We start from the raw sequence: 19,942 nt of genomic DNA, 5'->3' as shown, positions 1-19,942 counted from the left end.
GTCAGAGCCTGGCGTTCAACTGTACTTGACGGTGGTGGATAGGATTTCCTTCTGGAAACTCTTTGTTGGCATTTTTCAAATTAGGTGAAATTTTCCAGCCAGCCTGTAGCCTGACACAGCCAAGCCAGTCAAAGTTGAACCAGTGGGGAGAGAATGCCTTTTCTCAAAACTTCCACCACTCCCCCCCTTACACACACACACACACACACACACTCACTCACTCACACACACACACACCATGCCTGAAAGATACATGCACCAGCCTAAGGACTCCCTTCTCCACCCTTTAAGGGTTTCCATGCTGTCTGCACACCATCTGGGCCTTCTCACTGGCATATACGACTCCCAGACACCCGAGGCTTGATGAAGGGTTTCCACACTCCAGCGTGATTGTTCCATATTCCCGATGTTTGTTATCCTTCCACACCATCTGTTTGATATATTTCTTTAAACCGACTTACAGTTTCTTTACCTAAATGCTTTCCAAACCCACATAATTACTCTCAACAGAAGACCAGCAGTTTTAATATACACTAAAGATAACACAGAGAAGTCCACGATAGAGGTGGTTTGGCTGTGTGCCAATGAAAATCATCCTGCGTGCGTGTCCCACCCTCAGGAGTGATGGTTGTGATGTCCTCAAAAGTATGAGCCTTAAATCTGGTCCTTGTTAGCTATGGCCTTGAGAACAGAACTTAACTTGAGCCCAAGTGTTCTCCACGCTGGAATGAAGATCATGGTAACCCTATATAAGCTGACTGTCAGGGCTAAGTAGATAATGTATGAAAGGCATCTACTATATGACAAATGTCCAGCTAATGACTCCTATTATTATTGTAGTCATTGTATTTTATGCACTAGGCTCATATCTCATACTTGCCTCTTGATCAAATAGTTAATCTAATAAATGGACCTAGGCAAGAATTGGGTTATATCTTTCACGAGACCTCAAGCCACCTGTATCTGGCCACCCATTTTTACATAGAGACAGCTCTTTTATCAGAAGAGGCTTCCTGAATTCTCTTTTATGGGGTATCTTCACATCTTATGGGCTAGATACAGAATCAATTTAATCTCAGAAGAAATTGTATCTTCAGCTGATGTAGGAAGCCTCTGGTCTGGGGTCCTGATCTCATACTTGGCTGTTTAAGTGCTACTATTCTGGGCACGACCTTCACTTCCAAGTGATTTCCTTTTGTGCTATTATAGCAAGCCTACAGTTCTCCCTTAGAAACACGTTAGACTCCCTCGAGCATTCTCCCAACCTCTACCTCTTCTTCGGTTTATCTCCATTTTCTGCTTCAGACTACCTTTTCTGTCTATGCCATATTTTTCTGCCTCTACAATTTTTATATTGGTCTCTCTTCTCCTTACTCATTTTTGTCTCCTTTTGTCCACCTTTGTCTGCTTCCCTCTTCCTTCTGTTCCATCTTTCTCCTCTCCTGCAATAACTATGTTGAATATTCCAAATAGATGTTAAAGGACTAAAAGTATTAAATGGTTTATCTTCTAGCCTCAAAGTAGAAATTAGATCAGCTTATTATGTGTTTCCTCTTCTTTCTGTCCAGCAAAATAAAACTCCAGACAATGGCAACTAAATTAATTTCAGATGTTTTTAAAATTTAGTGTAGTTATATACATCCTTATGGATTTTGTTTCTTGGGGGGTGAGAGGGGATGTTTAATCAGCCTTAGGAAAATAGGTCTTTGTTCTCTCACCTAACAAAAAAAAACAATGTAAAGATGTAAGTTGCAATTAGACAAGTTTATTTTCATCATCTTGAAAATAATTTTGAACTTTTAAAAAATTTTATGAGTTAGCAAAGAGAGAGGAAGAAGTAAGAAAAATGACAGATAAGAATCAGAGATTATTAGAGAAAGCAAATATTAATTTTTTTTCTTTTTCTGCGTGGGTTGTATTATAAACATTGCATGTTTATACTTCTATTGTCTTGGAGAAACAATATTTTTACTGCTTCCCAAAATAACTTTTTGGTGAATCACTTTTGAATATCACAGTATTCTAAGATTCATAGGAATCTATGTATTTGTTTTTAAATAGTTTTTGTTATCTGTGTTAAATATTTTATTTTAAAATAAAATTTTAAAATAAAATTTTCAAAAGTTCTTGCTCCATCATGTTTTGAAGGCCAGTCCTCGTGAAACTCTCTTTTGAGTAAGACTTCCATCTGGTCCCCTCTGTTCCTCATTTGTTTAATCCTCACTACCTTTCACTGGTTGATAAGTACGAACTGTATTTAACTTTTTATATATATATATATATATATATATATATATATATATATATATATCTTTTTTTAATGTTTTTTTTTTTTTTTGAGAGAGGGGAAGGGAAGGAGAAAGAGTGGGAGAGAAATATCAATGTATGGTTGCCTCTCGTGTGTCCCCTGCCGGGAACTGGCCTGCAACCCAGGCATGTGCCCTGACTGGGAATCGAACTGCGATACTCTGGTTCGCAGGCCCGTGCTCAATCCACTGAGCTATGCCAGCCAGGGCTGTATTTAACTTTTTATTAAAATGTATACTATACTAATTTTTAATGTCTAGGAACAAATGAATAAAGAGGGAAGATTAAAAGTCACCCATACTTTCACCATCCATTACATCCAGTCTTTTTTCTTTGAATATCTATATCTCCTCTCTTGTGTACAAATATGACAGGCTACCAGGGGTGTCTGACCTTTTGGTGTCTCTGGGCCACACTGGAAGAAGAGTTGTCTTGGGCCATACCTCAGATACACCATGACACATAATCACAAAAAATTCTCTTAACGTTTTAAGTACATTTACGATTTTGTGTCGGGCCGCATTCATAGCCATCCTGAGCTGCATACAGCCTGCGGGCCACAGGTTGGACACCTGGATATAATACATAATGTTTTGCAACTGCTTTCTTATGTCATAAAATAGTTATTTCAGTGACCAAATGTATTGAGTTGATGGCTACCTTTCCACCTCTCACTCATGAATTTGAATTAGAATTTTATCATGTTAAAGTTCATTTCAGACTCGGGGGCATTTGTGTGACGTAGTTCTGTTTATGTTTCTTTGCAGTGTTTTTGGGTGTGACCAATCTTCAAGCAGACCAGGTTCAAATGACCAGCTTGTGTGCTCACTGGCAGGTACAGCGTCACGCCACCGCCTACAGGATAGTCATAGAATCCGTCCAGGGTAAGTGCATGTCCTCACGTTTGTTTTTGTCCGGGACTTGAGTACTTAGTTCTGTGCAAGTCACTATGGACACCATACACATAACATTAGACAAGAGCCCTGTCGTTGAAGAGGCAATATTGTGTTATGGATATGGAGTCACAATGGCTGGTTAAACCAACCACTGAATCTTTCCAACCTTCACTTTCTCATCTGTTAATGGGTGGAACCATAGTGCTGCTCTGGTCACATTCTGTGAGACTAGGCTGAGATAAATTCGTATAAGGAATTTTCAACTGTGTTCTGCACACATGAAACACCTGAGAAATGTTCGCTGCTCTTGGTACTGGGACTCGAATAGCCAGGACTCGCACGCATTAAAGTTAGATGCTCAATGGGGATCCAGGTTTGACCTGAATGTTTTCCTTAGTGATTTGGTTTACTTTTGGGGATAACTGATGATGAACAAACTCTCATTCAGGAGATGGTATGTATGTTGCCCAGAACAAGGGTCTTCAGCGTTGCTAAAGTAATTCTACAACTTGGGAGTTTGTTTCAAAGTTGAAACACTAAAAAATGTCTGCTTATTTTCTTTGAAATGTCAAGAACAACACAAAAAAATTGATTGCCAAAGAGTGAGTTTCTGTAAAGAAACTGTAAATTCTGCATTGTTATCATGGGTAAGATTCAGAAGATAAGATCAAATAATGAAAATTCGTTCATCAGATTTGTATTATCAGTAAAAAAGATATGTCTCCTTGTGTCGGGGGGCTATAGGAGACACTGAAAAATCCCCAGTGATTTCTAAAAATATTTTAAGCTAATAAAATTGTTAAAATGTTTCTTGCTGGAAAAATGATTATGGTGTCCCCATGTTAAAAAAGCAGAAGGAGCTAATTTTGGTGTGTCTGGATAAGACTGGGTTCAGTAGCCTATATCCCCAGCTGTAGCTACACGCAAAACTGAGAAATCCCACTTTTGCTGTGATCCTGATAGTGGAAAGCACATTTTTATGAAAGCATGGTTTTTATGAGCACAGAGGGCTGAGAGCATTTGGGAATATGCTGAGAATTGGAGAATGGAGTAAGAGCACCGGAAGAAGAGATTCCGCCCACCCTGGCCAGGCGGTGCCTCAACAGACGTGTTAAGCATTAATTCCTTGATTTCCTGCATGTGATTCTGCAGGGCTAAAATTCAGGGAATGGCTTTAATCCAGAATGAACATTGAGAAAGAGAAAGTCAGAACAAGTTACAGGGACTTTGTGGTTGTATTTAATCTAATCAATGGGGTACTTAAGCAGAAGTGGATGAAATATATGCAACTATTAGAAAAACCACTATAAAATCTTGAGTCGTATTTCATGTATCTTTAAATGAAGGGTTGACATTTAGTGGTATTGTTTTTAGCTTTAAAAAAATAGTATGAAAATCACACTCCCAAATGACCTCAAATGCTATTATCTTTTTATAACATTTAAGACGTTGACATGAAAGGACATCGTCTTTCATAAAAATTATAATTATATAGATTGATATAAATTTGTAAAAAAAAACCAGCATATCAGTGGAATTGGCAAAATCCTTAGTATTTTAACTAAATGCTTTTAGTTTAGCATATTGGAAAAATAACATTGGGATTTGTATCAGAGGCTACGATTGATGTGTCTGGTAACATTAATCGGGTAATCCAAACCTCAGTAAGCTCTTTCCACAGCCAAGATCTGTGCTAACAAAACAAAACAAACAAACCAATATCTCCTCCTTATATTCAAGTTACGTTCTCTTGTGCTCCAGGATGATTTTCAGTCTGCCAGAAACCTCTTTAACAGAGGCTCAATGTTTCAATTAGACAAGAATGAAGAAAGTATTTGTTTTTCATCGACATCTCTAGCTGAGGGATTTATGAACCCAATTAGCCCACATCTCATTTACCCAGTTGTCTAACTGAATACTATTAGCCAACTGGACAGCAACAGGCTCTAGCTGACAGCCTCAAAAAGGACTGTTGGGGTGAGTGAGTGAACGCGGAGACAGTGGTGAGGAATATGTTTAAATATTGTAACTTAGTTTAGGTCAAAGAATAGTCTCTCTACTATGGAGTGGGGGAGAACTAGGTTGAGTTTCTTTCCTTTTACCTTTTGACCTCCTCACCCATTTCTCCCACACCCCCTCTGGCAACCAACCACTAATCTCTTCTCTGTCTCTGGGAGCTTGTTTGAGGTTGAATTTCTTTATCTCGCAGAGCAATGTGATCATCCCGCTGACCACTGCCTTTGAAGACTTGTGGTCAGGTGCCCATTCATCTGTGGGCTGATGAGTCCCAGAGCACCTGCTCTTCAACTCTGTTCCCATTGGCTACGTGAATTGCCTCTGTGGAAACTTTAGTATTTGCACATCAGAGGAAGTCCTGGAGAGAAACAGGACTTGGTTCCTCTATGTGGTGGAGAAAAGCTTTATCCCAGGCTGACCCATTTTTAAATGCCTCTGACAAACTCCTACTGTCTGATAGGTAATTTTTTCCACATTCTTTTTTTTAAGAGTGTATTTTCTGTGGTCTGCTCTCATGCACTTGGGTTTTAGGATGATGTCTGTGGAAAGATCTTTGTTCTAACCCTAATTCCACTCAACTTTCTTCTTTGAGCTTCAGTTTCTCTAAAAGTAGTTTTTCTGAGGTAATTAATACATACAAATTTTCAAGGTTTTTGTGAGCAGAATAGTAGGGCTGTATCATTCAGTTTGTTTCTTTGTAAATGGCAACATTTCAGGTAAAAGGGACTTTAGCAAGAGGATCAATATCTTGGTTACTATGCCACAAAGCTCAGTGGCATCTGGCTTCATGCACATCTGGCTCTAGGTGGTCAGACAATGTCATTCAGATGAGGTCTTGCTTCATCCTTCTGCTCTGTTCTCCTCTGCCCTCAGTCTCAACCAGATTCTGTGAGTCAGATCCAGAATTGCATCCCGGCTTCTCGCTTAACAATCTGTAAAAGAAAGATATTCTCTTTCTCAATAATTCTAACAAGAGTCCAGGAACTGAGTCCCGTTGGCTCAGATTGTGTCAGATGCCCCAAAACCTGTCACTGAATTGAAGGGCATGAAATAAATTGACTAGTAAGACCTGGTTGCCTTCCACCCCTGTATCTGGAAGGGGGGTGGGTTGTTTTTCTGTTCTTCCCAAATCATAAAGACCAAGAATGGGGAAGAACAATTCAAAGAAGGGGTTAGATGCAAGACATGCAAAAACAACAGATGTCCTCTACCCATGTAAATATTATGACATTTTTTCGTAGCCAAGACTTAAAAAAAAAAAGATTACAGAAGGATAAGGTCTTCATAGGAGACAATGAAATGAAATCTGCTTTTGATTCAGTCATTCACTTGCCAAATTAAATTGTAGGCTTTGGGTTAATAGTAGGATACACCAAAGTCAGAGAGACCTTTGCTTGGCGTTGGATGAATCAGAACCCCGTGAGAGCCTGCACTGGTCCTGTGGATGCTCTGAGATTTGTCTCTCTCCAGATGTTTTGAGTTGACTTGGCATCTGAGGTTGGGCATAGCATTTCCCTTCAAGTTCATGCATTTATATTAGAGGCTGAAATGTCAGTTTTGCAGTATCCTTTATTAACAAGGGGAGGGAATGGCAGCATAGCGGAGGGCCTGCCTTGAAAATAAAAGGTCAGGAAACAAAACCCATCTTCAAGGTCAAACTTTCTGAAACTGTGTGACATTATGATTGGGGGTCAGGGTATTGGAGACACCTGGGGAATCGAAGAATTCATATCATAAAGTTCCACCAGGGTTTTGTTGTAAGTCTCAGTAACCATTCTTAGGACATTTTGGTGGGGCAAGTTCATGGCATCATTACCAGCCTGATCATAACCCAGAGCATGTATTGAGCCTTGCCTCATAAGAATGAATGTACAAAGACAGGATTTTTTTCTCTCTGTTCCAAAAAAATAAATTAATTCCCTGCTTTTGGCACAAGGGGTTGAGGAAATTAGTCATCATTTGATCAGTTTAAATGTTTTCCTTTAGGGCAAAGCCATTAGACCTGAATCATGCATGCCAAAAGCAACATGGATACACCCCCATTCATGTAACCCCTCTTTGTTAGTATTGGGAATCAAACCATACTGTTTCCCATTAGTTTTACAGTGACTGTTCCAGTTTTCCAAAGGTTTATAATTTTTTTAGCAGTAAAACCCATTTATATTCTTATTGTCAAGGGTCTGTAAAGTACGTGGGTATCCACAAGAAACAGAGGAGATGACAGAAACGCACATTTCGGGAACTGATTCCAGGCGAGTTCCTGAAAACTTTGATGGAAATTGATGAATATGATTTATGCATAGGATTTAGGAAGTGTTTGTATTACAGGTGGCTCATAAAGCTGGTAAGAGGCTCCAGAGTTGTGGGTCCGGGTTAGCAAGAAGCATCTTTGGTGGGGTTCTGAGCCAGTTTGAACTTGCACATCAATGAATCAGAGAACAGGGTCACTAACATTTACTTTCACTGCAGTATATAACCCCACAAACACCTTAACATTTTTTTATTTCATCATTTTGCAAAATATATAATAAATTGAGATAGACCTTAATTCATTCTGACCACTTATACCACTAAAGATTATATTATAAAGTTCACTTTTAACATTGTTCACGATTCACAATTTTAAAAATAAATCTTAAATTTTACAGAACAAATGACTTAAATTTATCTATATTTAAAAAAATTGCAATTTGTCCCTTGACAAAAATATAAATGATGTATGTCATGTTTGTTCTGACATATGCATATTGTAATATATATATATATATATATGTCTTGTTACTATATATTAAAATATGTGTCAAAATTTAACAGTTATATTTTTCAAATAGATAAAGGTAAGTATTCAACATTTTTGCATTTTGCACTCAAAAAAGCAAGTGGCCTGTTTTAGTGTTTTCTCTATTTTGTTTATATTTAATAAACTCAGATAACATTTTTAAGGAGTTTTTTTTAACCACTAAATAATATGTGTGGTGTATTTAATCAGTACAGTTTTTTTTACACTGGTGTTTGAATTTGTAGGAATATGGAAATAAAGTGATATAAGGCTTTAACCAAATGGATGCAGCTTTGGTATCGGATGAAATAAATGATATGAAAATTTGCATATTTGTTCTAGAAGGAAAATTGCATAAATAGAAATTTGCATGATACAGTGATTCTTTTTTCTTTTAAACCAATTATATGATACAATGCTTCAAACAGTATAATTCATTCTGGAGTTATCTGATGAGGTCATGCATATTAAGGATTTGGGAAGCAAATAATCAACTGATGGCTGTTTTTAAAAATTTCATATGTGTGTGTTTTCTTTTATTTTTATTATAGATGCAAAAAAGCAAGAATCTACAGTGGGTGGAGGGACAAGCAGGCATTGCTTCTATGGACTTCAGCCTGATTCACAATATAAAATCAGTGTTTACTCAAAGGTCCAGGAGACTGAAGGACCCAGCGTGAGCATAATGGAGAGAACACGTAAGTCGAATGCCTTTCCTCCTGAGCCCTGTCTCCATGAACAGTTTCGAGGCATCCTGTTTCGGTTCAAAAGCTTTATTCCATTTAGAAAAATATTAGCAATTGCTGCCCAGGAATATCCACAATACAAGTTTTGCTCCTCCTCTCCAGCCCCAGAATTCACTGCCTGTTCCCCACTGATGTCATCTGTATGGTTTTTTCCATCCTTCGTATGCCTCACAAGGAATGATAAGGCCATCTGACGGCAAAGTGCTTGAAACAATGACCTGTATTGTGATCTAAATCCGTAAGGAACATTGGTGGTATGTGGAGTGTGAAATGAAGTTTAAGGACTGGGTCCTGACATTAAAACAATGGCATATGACTACAGCCATGGGGGCGGGCACAGAGCCAGCGGGCCCCAACTTGCTGACCCTAGAGTTATTGCCTACTTAAGAGGCTCTTGTCCTTTTTCCAAGTTGGCTGCAGATCTGATGCACTGAAGGGAAAGGCAAAGTATAAAATTAAAACAAAGCACTTTTTACTCTAAAGAGCAAGGAGGGTGTCAGCTTCTTGGAATGACTTTTAATCAAGGATTCCTGACCTAGAGGCCATAAGCATTGAAATGGTTTGAACTGCAGTGAATTCTGGGGTGACATGTATGTGTTTACCTTAGAATCTTGAACTTAAATTCAAAATCCCCAAGGATTTGTGTCTGAAGAGGAGGGGGGCAGTGGGCTTTCTCGAACACTCCTCTATCGTCTGTCTGATGTTGAGCAAGTTCTACTGCCCGTGTTTCAGTCTTTCAGTTGATCTGGGACACGTGGAAAGAAATCATCAATGTGTGACCTTCAGAAATAGAAAGTGAAAGTTTAATAAACTGACTCATCTCGTTTTTAATTAGAGACTTTATTTCATAACACTGAAATGCTCAACATTTATATCACTCATGCATTTTTGACATCTAAGTTAGATACCATAAAATTTCCCCATTTTAAGTGTACCATTCGATACTTTTTATTACAAAAGACTTCTAGAGCTGTGACAACAATCCAACTTTGAAAGATTTTCATCCACCCAAAGACATTTTTTGTGTCTGTTCAGTGTATCTCCAGTCCCATCTTCAGCCCCAAGTAATTTGCTTTTTTTCCTTATATATATTTGCCTTTGCTCGACATTTCACTTAAATGGATCTATGTAATATGTAATCTTTTGCATCGGCATCTTTCGCTTAGCATATGTTTTTGAGGTTTACTCAGGCTGTAGAATGTATCAGTAGTTTGTTTCTTTTCATTGCTGATGAGAATTCTGTTTTATGGATGGAAGATCATATAATTTTAATGTTATGAGAGGCTTGGGAGTCCACAGGAGTTAACAGACAGGCTCCGCTGGCACCCTTTCTAGCATTGTGGCCTCAGGCGATTCGACATCTCTGAGCTTTGTTTTGCTCATCAGTAAAATTACATACCTACCCTTTTAACCCACTGGTGATGGGAAAGATCCAATAAAAGAGAATTTGTGGAGCAGCTTTCCAATATGTATCTTATTGAACAAGTTCTTTTTGTCATCACTTGGAAGTCACAAAGTGATGGCCATGGGGTCGGACATGTTTTCATTAGGCCATATATATGAATATATATTTTTAATGTTTTAAAGTGTTTTGAAAATTCAAAAGCTCTGACACCACAGGGCACACATACCCTTACGGTGCCCCTCTGCTGAAGTGAAGTAACTGCTGTCTCTTTTAGACAATGCCTGTGCTCTGAAGTTGCTACTGCCTAATGTCTGGGCTAGTCCTTTGCTCACATTTGTTACTGGCCTGACCTCTGAAAACATGTGAATTTGGGACCTCTGGTCTACTTCCCTTCCCCTAATCTTAACCCCATGACTGTGAACTACCAGCCCAGGGTTAATTGGAATGGCTCTGTTTAATGTAAATGTTTTCCTTATGTTGGGGACATCTGTCTTTTAGCACTTTCCACGTGCTGGCTCATGCGCTGGCTCTGGTTCAACCTTCTGAAGCCGTGCAGATCAAGACCGCTCTTCTTCTGTGTGACAGCCCCTCACAGACTTGAAGGCAGGGGCCATCTGTGTGCCACATAGAGAACGTAAACACATGTCACTGGTTTATTGTTCTCCCTGCCCAAGGGATTCTTGGACCAGATGTTCTGTCCAAACGTATTGATCTATATGCCATGGCCTCCCATTGATTTGTTCTTGATTTGTTGACTGAACTTTAGATATGCCTCAGTTTTCCATCAAAGGAGATGCATAAATCTTGCTCCCACAGATTTTAAGATCAATAAACCTGGCTTTAACAGCATTTTGTGGTGCTTTAGAGAAAATTTTACAATCCTACCTTTAGTAGTAAGACTTCTTATGTTTTTTCTACTTTTAAAACTTTTCAGTTTTCCAAGTTGCCTTTAAAAGACAAAGGTGGTGAATATTCATAATGCAACATAGGTATAAAGTGCATTGTCGACCTCACTGTTTCTCCATTTTTATTTCCCAGAAATCCCCATTTGTCCCAGCTTGGTCTCCTCCAAGAAAGTCTACCTGATACATATATCAACATATATTGATATAAATAGAAATATATCAATATATATTTGATAGATGCATAAGATAGAATTTTTTCATGTTTTACAAATGGAATTATACCATAGTATTCTGTTACTTGTTTCATTTCATGTCATAATTAGTGTCTAACATTTTCATATCAGTAATATACAGTTACCTCATTCTTTTACATGTTGAAACTTTTTACTCAATTTTATTTTATTGGCTCCTAGATTTGGAAGAGACCTTAAAATCCATCTCTTCCCACCCTCCTGCCCATGAAAGAATTCCCTTTGCATGGTTCCTGGCGAGTAACCATTTTGCCTGAGCGCGAAGCCTTCCAGCTAGTTGGCGCTCGCTGTCTCCAGGGGCTGAACATCCCCCTCTGCAAATGACTGTGATCAATCAAGGCGTTTGCCATATATGAAACTGGAATAATAAGAATTTTCTCAGTTTTCCTTAAACTTTTAGCATTGAAAATAGAAAAGAACACTAAAAAATAATATTCAGGATGTGTATCTAATGATGCCATGACTTCCCAGTGATTTGCCACATGAACTGGTGTGATAGTCACTGCTCTGATGAGCTGACCCCAGGTTCTTTAGCAGCCGAAGCACACCTCCACACGTCACACAGACTTCTCCCCGGTCATCCAGGTGGAGCTGATCTGTAGCCTCCTCATGTCCTGCCATTGGGCTCCCCCGAACTGGAGGTTTTCCAGGCACAGTCAGAGCAGAACAGAGAGTGAATCAGATTCCACTGGGGACCACATCCCGGGGATGCAGGGTGAGAAGGGGGAAAGTGCTCGTGAGCAAGGATTGATGGTCAATCCTCAGGCAGAATGGAAATGAAGTTGCCTACATGTGTGAAAGTAGCCAGAGACTGATGTGAAATCAGGTGGCGGGATTCCTGCCTTAAATCAGCATGAGAACCATTTTGTAGCTGACAGTTCAATTGCATGGACTCCCACTGGGTAAACTGAACTGTGGTAAAATGGCATTTCAAGCCTTCTGTTTAAGGTTGAAGGGATGGACGGAGTCAGCTTTCACAGGCTCTGGTTGATTTATAGCAGTCGCTGTGTTCTCTAGGAGAAAGGTGTCCTAGTCTTGAGTCCCATCACTCCATGACCCCCCTCTCTCCACCACGGATGAGAAGGCTAACGGGTGTTCTTTCTTCCTCTCCTTTACAGAATCACTTCCAACTCAGCCACCTACTTTTCCTCCAACCATTCCACCAGCAAAAGAAGGTAAAAGAATAGTACAATAGTGATGTGATTTTAGGTTTAAGAATTTGTTGGTTTTGTCGATTTGTTCACTTAAAAAGCAAGGTACTGACAAACGTTATTTTCTACTTAATATAAATGCTTCTCAAATTCTGATAGGGGAAAGACTTGCAACTAGTGGTAAATAAGACATAGAGATCTAATGCATGATGTAAACATTGACAACATTTATAATAACTATGTAATATAATAGAGGTACTAAATATCCCTACAGTAGCAGCCATATTACAATATATAAATGTATCAAATTAACATGTTCTATACCTTAAATGTATACAATACCATACATCAAATATATTGCATGTGTAAAAATAGAAAAATATCTGTGTAATTACACATTCTGTACACACAGGGTGGATTTTCCAGAATTGCTTCATATTTATTTCATTGAAAATTATCAGAAAAGTAAACGCTTAGTAAGGAATAGTTATAGAATTTTGTGAGTTAGAATTTAGCTTATCATTCTGTAGACAGGATAATAATTCCCTGCCTTACCTCTGAAATGCCTCTTCTAGTTGTTTCTTTCTATCTTCATCCTGAGAGGTCCTCATCACCTCTTACCTGAGCAGTTCAGGTAACTTTCTGAAAAACTTCCAAACACAGTAGTGATGGTTTATTTTTTTCATTCCATTAATAAACATCTATTGACCCTACTATTCATTCTGAAACTCCTATGCCAGGCACTCAGAACACAGCAACAACGTGTGATTGCTGCTGTGTGCTCATTCTCAGTGTTGCAGAGGAGTAGGTGTTTGCTTAGATAATGACCAGTCCAGGACATGAGTTCAAACATGGACATCATACTGTGGTAGTCCAGAAATGAGAGCAGGTAATGCTGCTGCAGGTTAACTACTTGAAAAGAAAAAGGAGAAATTTGATTTACGTTTTGAAGAATGGCTTTTACAGGAAAATGAAAGGGAGAGGAGCACGCTGAGGCACTGAATACTCTCAGCACATAAAGTGTTTGGGGGACAATAAGCGGCACGTGGAAAAGAGTGAAGATGGCGTCATGAAGTGGTCAGTGTGCCAGAATAGGGAATTTGAGCTTTATTCTCTAGGAAGTGGGGTGCCATGAGACGTTTTAGGAAGGGAGGCTGACCTGAGGAAACCTGTGTTCGAAAAAGATAACTGTGGTACCCTGGAGAGGAGTGTTTGGGGAAGGAGAGGATAAAGGAGGGACCTGTAGTGGGAACGTTGTTTTGGGAGAGTTCTTCCTTTCATCATGCATTTCAGAGTGCCTCTTCTGTATCAGGGATACAATGAAAACTAAGTTGTTCCTGTCTTACAGTAGCTTAAAGTCAATGGGGTCAGCTGCTGGAGAGTGTAGGGGTCAAGGAAGTAAAGAGGCAATGGGAAACTATAGTAAAGGCCAGCATCCTTCCTAACATACCATGCAAAGTCTTCAAGGATTGGCCTACTTGGCAAACACATTTCCCAGATTGTGTTAGGTAACAGCAACATTGCACAGCTCAGCGTTCCCTGTACACGTTTTATACTGTCCTGCATCTTTTAATGCTATTTACTCTCCCTGGGATGCCAGGCTCTTCCTTCTCCTGTCTTCATATGTAGCCTTCTCTAGCCTTGATACTGTGATTATTTGCACAATTGGAACTGAGGAAAGAATCCTGATTGATGAACTTACTATTTAAACAAGCTGATGTGCAGCTATGACAAAACTGAGGCCAGATGTTTTTCTTGATAGCTGAATAGGGATATCGTTCAGTGAGCATTCACGAATACTCATGGGAAGAGTGTGAAGGGTCTGTGAGAGTGAGGATCGAGAAGGCAGAGACATCGTTCCTGAAGTTTTCCTTGGGATGGTTTTAGATAGTGGGGCCTTTGCACCGTGAATACATTATTTATCTTAGGCTCTGTGCTGGGTATGTTTAATTAAGGAGCCTGTACATTTTCATTATTAAAGTGATGCTTAATATTTATTGAAGAAATGTTAATAAGTAGAAAAGAGTATATAGAAGAACATTAAAAACATAATTTCATATCCTGGAGGTAATTTCTTCATGCACTTTGATATCTTTGATTTATTAATTTTTTACTTTGCCATCATATTCAAATAAATTTTGCTTTCATTTTGAAGTTAAAACCTAATCCAGATTTCAGCTTTCCTTGGAAACAGAGGTCCAGGTTTCCTTTTTAAGCTTATAATTAACATATCTTGTATCCCTTTCAGTTTTAAATTCAAACCATAAATTTGTAAAATTTTGTAAATTCCAGAACTCATGAGATCAACCTCACCAGATCCTTATTGTTTCTGAAGTATTATCTCAATTGGTGATGGTTTATTTTACATTATAAATAGCTTTAAAGGAATAAAGTCGCACTTAATTAAATAAAAACCAAATGAAAATTTTTTTCCTGAAGAAAGGAAAAAGGCCTATTATCTCAAAGACTGTTTGGGTGTAACTTGATTAAAAGATTTATATTATTGAAGAGAAAATAGCTTCATCATAAAACACAGTCAACCACAGATCTACACCAATGAAGGGGAAAAAGGCATGGGTAATTAGAAACTGTTCATGACACTGAAAAATGGTAATTAAAATGCTTCCAGTGGAATAGACTTGTTGGTTTATTGATTGCTTGTTTGTTAGTGTTGACATCAGTCATGTGTACTGATCATGGTTTCCCTGGGCTAACATTAGTGTACATTTTTGACATGTGTCGATCGGTGGCAGAAGGGCAGAGACAGAATTTTTGAACTAGGCTGGAATTAAAGTTTGCTCATGGCCTCAGCCCAAATACATATCAGATTGTAGGTGTCACATGACTTCCTTCTGAAGTTGAATCACTCTGAAGTTACAAACTCAACAAGCAGAGGACAGAGAGCGCAATGTAATAACTGAGACTTTGTTCTCATTAGTGGGCACTAGAGAGTGTTCACTGGGTCTTCTGTCTATAAGTCACTTTAGCTCCATATTTTTCTATTCTCTCATTTCTATTCATTGGGACTGAAATTGCTGGATTGTTTTCCTTTCTAATTCCATGTGTTTGGTAGAAACTGTGGAGTCATAAATAGGAACCTTGAGTATAGAAGAGAAAAGATGGTCAGGAAACATAATAAGCAAGAGCTTGAAATATAAACCTTAAGGACTGATACCTTCTCTTTGGGGAAAAGTTTGAGTTACCAGAAGAAAATTATCACCTGCTTTGTTGGTTTAGTAACAGCTATGTTTTTCCCCTTATCTCTGGTTTGAAATTTCTTCATGGTCTTCAGTATGTAAAACTGCCAAGGCAGACCTGGTGTTTATGGTGGATGGATCCTGGAGCATTGGAGACGAAAATTTCAACAAGATCACTGACTTTCTGTATAACACCGTTGGAGCCCTCAACAAGATTGGTGCAGATGGAACTCAAGTGAGGCTAACAGATTAATTATTAATTCATGATATGCATTAAAAAGCTATCGTAATGTATTATTATGGCTAGTATTCAGCAGATCTGGATAGAGAACTATAATGGTCAGATCCAACCCTAAATGATCAGATACACAAGTCTGCATTTGGAAGCAGCTTACAGGTTCCTGATAGAGCTGGAGAAGATGCTAATCCTTGAAAGCTATTGGGTTCAGCAAACTAAGACAGGTTACAGTGACCATGTCGGCAGATGATCCTTTTCTATATACTAGGAGGGAATATTTCCTTTGTGGATACACCCAATATTTCTTCTACTCTCAAGGACATTATAGTCTTGAAAGATAGAGATTGCAATCACACTAGTATAGATCAAGTAGGACTTTAATTTATTTATTCCAAAAATATTTATTATGGCCAGACACATTACTATCATAATGAATATGATGACCTATATTCCTAATTTCATGGTTCTCATATTCTTAAAGGCATAGAGAGGTGGAGGCTGAGGACAGATATAAATAGACAAATAAATAAGTTGACAAGGTAAGGATGTGAGCTCTGAAAACAGTGATAGGATTTAATTCACTGAGAGTTATTTAAAATTGTGTGTGTGTATGCGTGTGTGTGTAAGGGGTACTTTGAATTTTGTGGTTCATGAAGTCCTCTTGGAGGATGTGGCTTTTGAACTGAGATATAATTGATAACAAAGGGGATCTGAACGTAGAATTTCCAGATGGGAAAATAGTAAGTGCAAAGGACCTAAGAGAAGAATGAGATCTGAGGCTTCAGATGCTAAAACTTGTACCTAGAACACTGTGGACAAGCATCTGGGGGGTGGAAGAAGTAGACCAATGCCAGACTGTCTTGAGTCTTGAGGACCGTTGGAAGGAGTTGGGTGTCGTCATAAATGCAGTGGCAGCCAGTAGAAATTATGAAGAGGAGAGAAAAGATAGGATGTGCTTTTTAAAAGATGAGTGGCTGCTTTGTGGAGTGTGAGTACTAACAGGGGTGAGAGGGGAAGCAGAGGGCCCTGTGAAGACACTGCTCTCAAGGTCCATGAGAGCAATGAGGGAGGCCTGCACGAGGGTGGTAGCAATAGATGCACTAAAAACAAGCAGCTTCAGAATACACTTGGGAGGAACAGCTGAGAAAATTGGGGTGTAAGTGGTACCATAATGGCAGAATACATAAACCGCTGAGGCATTTCAGGGAGGGGAAAGATTGTTTTAAATACAAGGATCAGAGGAGGTTTCCCAGAGATGGTGGTATCTGCAGTAAATCTTGACAAACAGGTTGCAGTTGAAAACTCACAAAATCAAGGAAAGCGAACTGAAGATGCTGTATGTACTACCCCATCATAGCTCTGGAAAGCAAACACAACCCACACATTAAAAATGGCCCCAAAGTTCCACAGAAATAAAAATAACCTGTAGGAAATGAATAATTAGGAGCACAGATTCTGAAGTAGAACAAACCTGGCTGCAGCGGTTGGTTCCGTGACTCCTCTTGGGATTGTGCAAGTCATTTGACTTTGTGTGCCTCTGTTTCCTCATCTGTAAAATGGGGTAGGTTAGTAGTAATTACTTCATAGATTTTCTCTGTGAAAAAAATCCTTGTAGAGAATCCAAATCTGTCTCTCTGACCCTCATCAAGTCACAAGGCCTATGCTGCCACTTTCCCATCTTTGTCAAATAAGGTGATGAAGGCCCCCCCAGCATTAGAGAGAGTTTTTTTCCAAATAAAGTACTTTCTGAAAAGTACTCAGGAGGAAAACAATGCTATTTAATGTCACCAGATTTAGTATGTAACTTGTGTAGAATTTTAAACCAAGGAAATTGTGGACTGGGTTAAAGAAGACACTAAAATTGTAAATGCTATGCCCTGTGTGTGTTCTTGGGCCCAAGGGGAGTCTATGTACATGTGAAAACAAATATACCTTCTCTCTCCAGGTTGCAATGGTTCAGTTTACTGATGATCCCAGAACAGAATTTAAGCTAAACACATACAAAACCAAAGAGACTGTCCTTGATGCCATTAAACATGTTTCATACAAAGGAGGAAATACAAGAACAGGTAAGACCAAAGGAAGCCCAGTTAAGACCCAAAGTAATGAATTATTAGTAGTTTTTGAAATCACTAGTTTTTAAAATCAATATTTATTAGGTCATATTTTTGAATCAGATTCATTAGATCAACATTGGTTAATCACATTATATAAATTTCTGGTGTACAACTTTATAATATGACATCTGTGTACCCCATTGTGTGCTCAGCGCCCAAAGTCTGGCCTCCTTCTGTGACCATGTATTTGACCCCCCTTTACCTTCTTTGTCCTCCACTGTCCTGCCCCCGTCCTTCCCCCTGAGTAACCACAATTCCATTGTCTGTATCTATGAGGTTATTTGTTCATTTGTTGCTTTTGTGTTTTATATCCCACATATAAGTAAAATCACATGGCTCTTGACTTTTTTAATCTGATTTATTTTACTTAGCATAATAGTCCAAAAGTCTACACATGTTGTCACAACTGGCAATATTTCATCTTTTTATGACTAAATATTATTCCATTGTATGTTTGTATATATATGACTTTATTCTCTTATCACCCAATATCACCTTTTCTGAGGCATAGTAATATAGATTTTTTTTTCTCGAAAGATTTTTCATTGATTTAAGAACTTTGTTCTTCTTCTCTCTCCATCAAAACGAAATCGGGAGGGAATTAAATTGCACTGTTGCCTTCCTTTGTTTCAGGAAAAGCAATTAAGCATGTCCGAGATACCTTGTTTAACTCAGAGTCAGGTACCAGGAGAGGCATCCCCAAGGTCATCGTGGTTATAACTGATGGACGATCCCAAGATGACGTGAACAAAATCTCCACGGAGATGCAATCAGAAGGTAGGTTTTACATAGATAAGCAATAGTGGCTCCTAATAATACAGTAGCATTGTTCTTTTCTGAATACACATTTGTAAGCTGTATCCATATGACTTATTTCCCAGTCATTTTTGTAGTCCAGTATAACTGGACGAGGTGATTTTAAAAATACTTCCCAGGTTCCACATCGATTATTTTGCTGCATTTTCTCTAACACTTTCACTACACACAAGGTGCCTTGGATAAGATATGCCAGTAATGAAGTGCAATACTATGAAAAGGGCCGTTATAAAGGGCCAGGGAGGGAACCTGATCACAGAAAGCCCTCAGCCTCATCATCTGTAAAATGGAGATTCTCATGACACTGTTGCAAAGATTACATTATATCAGATATGCCCGGCACGCAGTAATTCAATCTTTATTTGCCGAGCACTGAACCAGGACCCACCTCAGGCTGCTAAACCTATTAACATCTCAGTTTCAACATCTGAAATAAAATCAGATACAATTTGTCTGTTTCAGCTACACTTCATCTTATACATTTAAAAGTTATTAAAAATAGGCAGACATGGAGATGTTCCTCAAATGGTAACTCTTTTGTCTCAAATACTAAGTGGGACATGGGCTGCCTTGAGTTCCTTTAAAATGAAAAGTGTCTATAGGGGATGATGGCCTAGTTACCATATAATGAAGTATATGTATGCAGAATTCTAATGAAGTGTTAAGAATGCATTACCCACCCCCACTAGCCCTCCTTCACAAACTTATTATAAACATTTGGACATGTCTTATATTGCAATATTTGTATCTTGTGCAATTTAAAGTAACCAGGAATCTGTTTCCGTTCTGCTGCAGGCTACAGCATTTTTGCCATTGGTGTGGCTGACGCAGATTACTCCGAGTTGGTTAGCATTGGCAGCAAGCCCAGTGCACGGCATGTCTTCTTCGTGGATGACTTTGACGCCTTCAAGAAAATTGAAGATGAGTTGATTACTTTTGTCTGCGAAACTGCATCAGCAAGTGCGTTCTTTGGAATGTGTGCTTATTCATGCTGCTTCGAGGCTGAAATATTTCATACCAGTCAACTAATGAGTCCCATCTTGACCTGAGGAAAGAGTATGGTCTTGCAGAGCTGTTTGTCATGCAGACATTGTTTTATGCTTTTGAGCATTTGGAAG

General features: G+C 38.7%; 1 protein-coding gene across 3 annotated transcripts in view; it reads left to right on the top strand.

Moving 5' to 3' along the window:
- COL14A1 (collagen type XIV alpha 1 chain) overlaps positions 1–19,942 on the top strand; it is a 194,873-nt gene that overhangs the window by 98,497 nt on the left and 76,434 nt on the right. For all 3 annotated transcript variants that reach the window (XM_037166708.2, XM_037166707.2, XM_037166709.2), the window contains exons 23-29: positions 3,075–3,191; positions 8,550–8,696; positions 12,424–12,480; positions 15,749–15,888; positions 17,837–17,960; positions 18,642–18,785; positions 19,620–19,784. In XM_037166708.2, coding sequence (XP_037022603.2) covers positions 3,075–3,191; positions 8,550–8,696; positions 12,424–12,480; positions 15,749–15,888; positions 17,837–17,960; positions 18,642–18,785; positions 19,620–19,784 — 894 coding nt within the window. The remainder of the gene's footprint in view (positions 1–3,074; positions 3,192–8,549; positions 8,697–12,423; positions 12,481–15,748; positions 15,889–17,836; positions 17,961–18,641; positions 18,786–19,619; positions 19,785–19,942) is intronic.

Source organism: Artibeus jamaicensis, unplaced genomic scaffold, assembly GCF_021234435.1.
Source record: "Artibeus jamaicensis isolate MK-2021 breed Jamaican fruit bat unplaced genomic scaffold, CSHL_Jam_final scaffold_916, whole genome shotgun sequence".
Classification (NCBI taxonomy): domain Eukaryota; kingdom Metazoa; phylum Chordata; class Mammalia; order Chiroptera; family Phyllostomidae; genus Artibeus; species Artibeus jamaicensis.
This window is presented reverse-complemented; position numbering and strand designations above follow the sequence as displayed.